The sequence below is a fragment of the Antrostomus carolinensis genome, unplaced genomic scaffold (assembly GCF_000700745.2).
Source record: "Antrostomus carolinensis isolate BGI_N321 unplaced genomic scaffold, ASM70074v2 Scaffold55035, whole genome shotgun sequence".
NCBI lineage: Eukaryota > Metazoa > Chordata > Aves > Caprimulgiformes > Caprimulgidae > Antrostomus > Antrostomus carolinensis.
The window spans coordinates 1-2,804 of record NW_010318123.1 but is presented as its reverse complement, the minus strand read 5'-3'; the positions used below and the strand labels follow the sequence as shown (position 1 = coordinate 2,804).

Sequence of the window (2,804 nt, the reverse complement as noted above, 5' to 3'; positions counted from 1 at the left end):
GGGGTCGCAGGAGTCAAGCGAGGAGCTGGTACCGAGCACCTCTGGGCATCTGCTGTCCTGGCTGTGAAAAATGGCTTGTCGTTTGTGGCAACGACATCCTGTGTTTTGCAGAGCTGTGGATCTCGCTGGAGGAGCACCAGGATGCCTTAGAGCTTATCATGAGCAAATACAGAAAGCAGATGTTACAGCTTTTGCAAGGGAGAAAAGGTGAAGATGCAGAACCAGTCTTGAAAGTTCATCAGGCTAATTCCTTGGTAAGGTGGGACCAGGGCAGAAAATATTCCAGAATCAAGAAAATGAAAGGAATTTATTTAGAAGAGATAAATTATTACTGCTGCTTTTGCCTGAACATGTTGGATATATTATCTTTATGTCTTTCAGGAAATTGAAAGTCAAATAGACAGAATATGTGAGATGGGAGAGGTGATGAGAAAAGCTGTTCAAGTTGATGATGATCAGTTCTTTAAAGTTCAGGAGAAAATAGCTCAGCTGGAGGTAAGATACACAATTGCTAAGGATAGATCAAGCTTTTGGGAATCTCTAGACTTACTCTGGGCTTTCTATGTATGTGTCAAAGGATTTATAGCAATAAAAAATTTGGAGTTGGCATCAGGAAATGCAGAAGATGATCTGTTTGTTTTCAAGTTCTTGATGTTTGTGTTATATATTTATAAAGCCAGATGTATTAATATATATTAATGCTTATGTTACAGAATCAATGTTTTATTTAGCTGTGAAGGGCTGGGGCTGTTTAAAGATTATAGTCCTTTAATTGTGAATTAGCTCATTTCTATTTCAGCAAAAATATTGATTTTGCAGCTTGAAAACAAAGAGCTGCGTGAACTATTGTCAATCAGCAAAGAATCTTTTGAGGTGGGGAGAGAAGATCTGCCTGACTGTGAAGCTTAGGTCGCAAAATAACCTTATCTCCAAATCTTCAGAGACTATTACGAAACTACCCTACAACACGAGGTTTGATTTGTTCTTTCAGGTGTTTCCTTGTACGTTTGTTTTATCTTTCAAAATGTGCGGGCTGTTTTCTCTGCTTTTTTCTATAATTACATGTTCTTGATGGCAAAGGCTTGCGTTGCTGCTCTGTCTTAGTAATTGCAGCATACAGATGCTTAACAATGAAGTATTTATGAAGTGTACTCCCTTGTTGTTTTTTTTCTCTCCCATTTGTTATTTTTATGAGCTCTAGTTAATAATTCCAACTGTGCAGATGGCACTTAGATCCACCTGGTCAGTAGCTAGAGAACATAATACAGATTGTGATTATTTTGTTTGATAGAAGGAATAAGAGATTATTCAAAAACTACATTGTAAATGGTAGGTACACATAGCGTGTTCTGCCTGCACAAAGGCAGACACGCAGAGCCTTTGATCGCTTTGAAGAGCGAACACTCAGTATTTGTCTGGGTTAACATTGTTACTTGGACAACTGCTTAGAAGCCGATCAAGAGAACAGCAGGTAGCCAGGAGAGCACTTTAAGTGGTAACTCTTATAAAGAGCACACTTTACCTTCACTTAGGGGTGAAAATCAGAGTGGATGCCTCTTTCTGACACGTGTGCGCTTTTGAAGTACGTTGTCTATTTGACTGATTTTTCTTTATGGGTAGACCTGCTCCGGCTCTAGCAATGCTCCAGGGTGTGTGGATACTGGCTAGCTCTGATGTGAAGGCAGTGCACTCAAACCCTGCACAGAACACGGCACTTTCAGATCAAAGCTCTTTGGCCTCCCACCACTTTGGACTTTAGGAAGAGTGAGCTGAGGTCTGCCTCAAAACCAAACCAAAACCAACCGTGTAGACATGTTTTTAATGTTAGATCACAGGTAAGTCTAGTGATATATGTCACGTAGTTATTGCAGAATCCTGTATTGAGTGATGTTAGAGTTGCAGGGTTGTAGGAATTTATTAATATTGTGATTTTTTTAATTACCTTTAATATAAAGATTTCTTTCTTACTTGTCATCAAAGAATGATCCTCCAAGAACAGTAACCATCTCGTTTCCAATATTAAAGTGTTGTACCACTTTTTCCCCAAGTGAGACTTTTTGATGGGTGCAGAAGGTGACTTACGTTCTTGTGCTTTATTAAGTGATGTTTTCTTGCAACATTTGTAATATCCAGCAAGATTGTTTGGTAGATATAAGGGATTTCTGTACAGGAGTATTCTTGTGTACAATCCTTTTCTATTAGAAATTGTTTAAGAGGGAATTAAAAAACAAAACAAAACCAATGGGCAGCATTTTCTCAAGCGTGTTCTGTTTTGTGAGTCCTGGAGGTAATTGTCTCGCACATACCCAAGCCTTTCGCACCTCCCCTAATTTTTCTCTCCCCTGAATGAAATATTACAATGACCAAAAATGTTGCATTTTTCTCTCTTTAAATTAATGTCACCTGAAATGTCTGAGATGATGTTTTTTTACCTTCACTATCCTTCATTATGATGTAGGTTAACATTCCTCTAATGGGCTAGTTGCTGAGAAAATGGAAGCTAAAGAGCAGCTGCTTTGACTAAGGAATTTGTTATTAATTAGTAATGAGCCGTAATTAGCAGGGGAAGTTTAAATGCGTCCCGTTTGCTACTGTCCGTGAGTCTGGAACGTGTGACTGTCCATCCCCGACCGCAGACCCACTCAGCCCGCGTTAAAACTGGCCCCGAGGTTCTGGACCGGGCGTTCGGCTCTGCCCGGCCGGGAGCCCCGCACACAAAGCGTCTGCCCCGGCGGCGCCAGCGCGCGGGGGGCGGCGCTCGTCTCCCTTCCCGGGGCCCTGCCCGCCCCGCACCGAGGGTTCCG

At 41.3% G+C, this 2,804-nt stretch overlaps 1 protein-coding gene across 1 annotated transcript; it reads left to right on the top strand.

The window, feature by feature from the left end:
- Positions 1-111: 111 nt before the first annotated feature.
- SIKE1 (suppressor of IKBKE 1) lies at positions 112-909 on the top strand (the record flags this gene model as incomplete). Its single annotated transcript, XM_010168778.1, has 3 exons — positions 112-254; positions 382-495; positions 820-909. Coding segments are annotated over 3 exons (347 nt in total), but the record flags the coding sequence as incomplete, so codon positions are not given.
- Between the last annotated feature and the right edge of the window lie 1,895 nt (positions 910-2,804).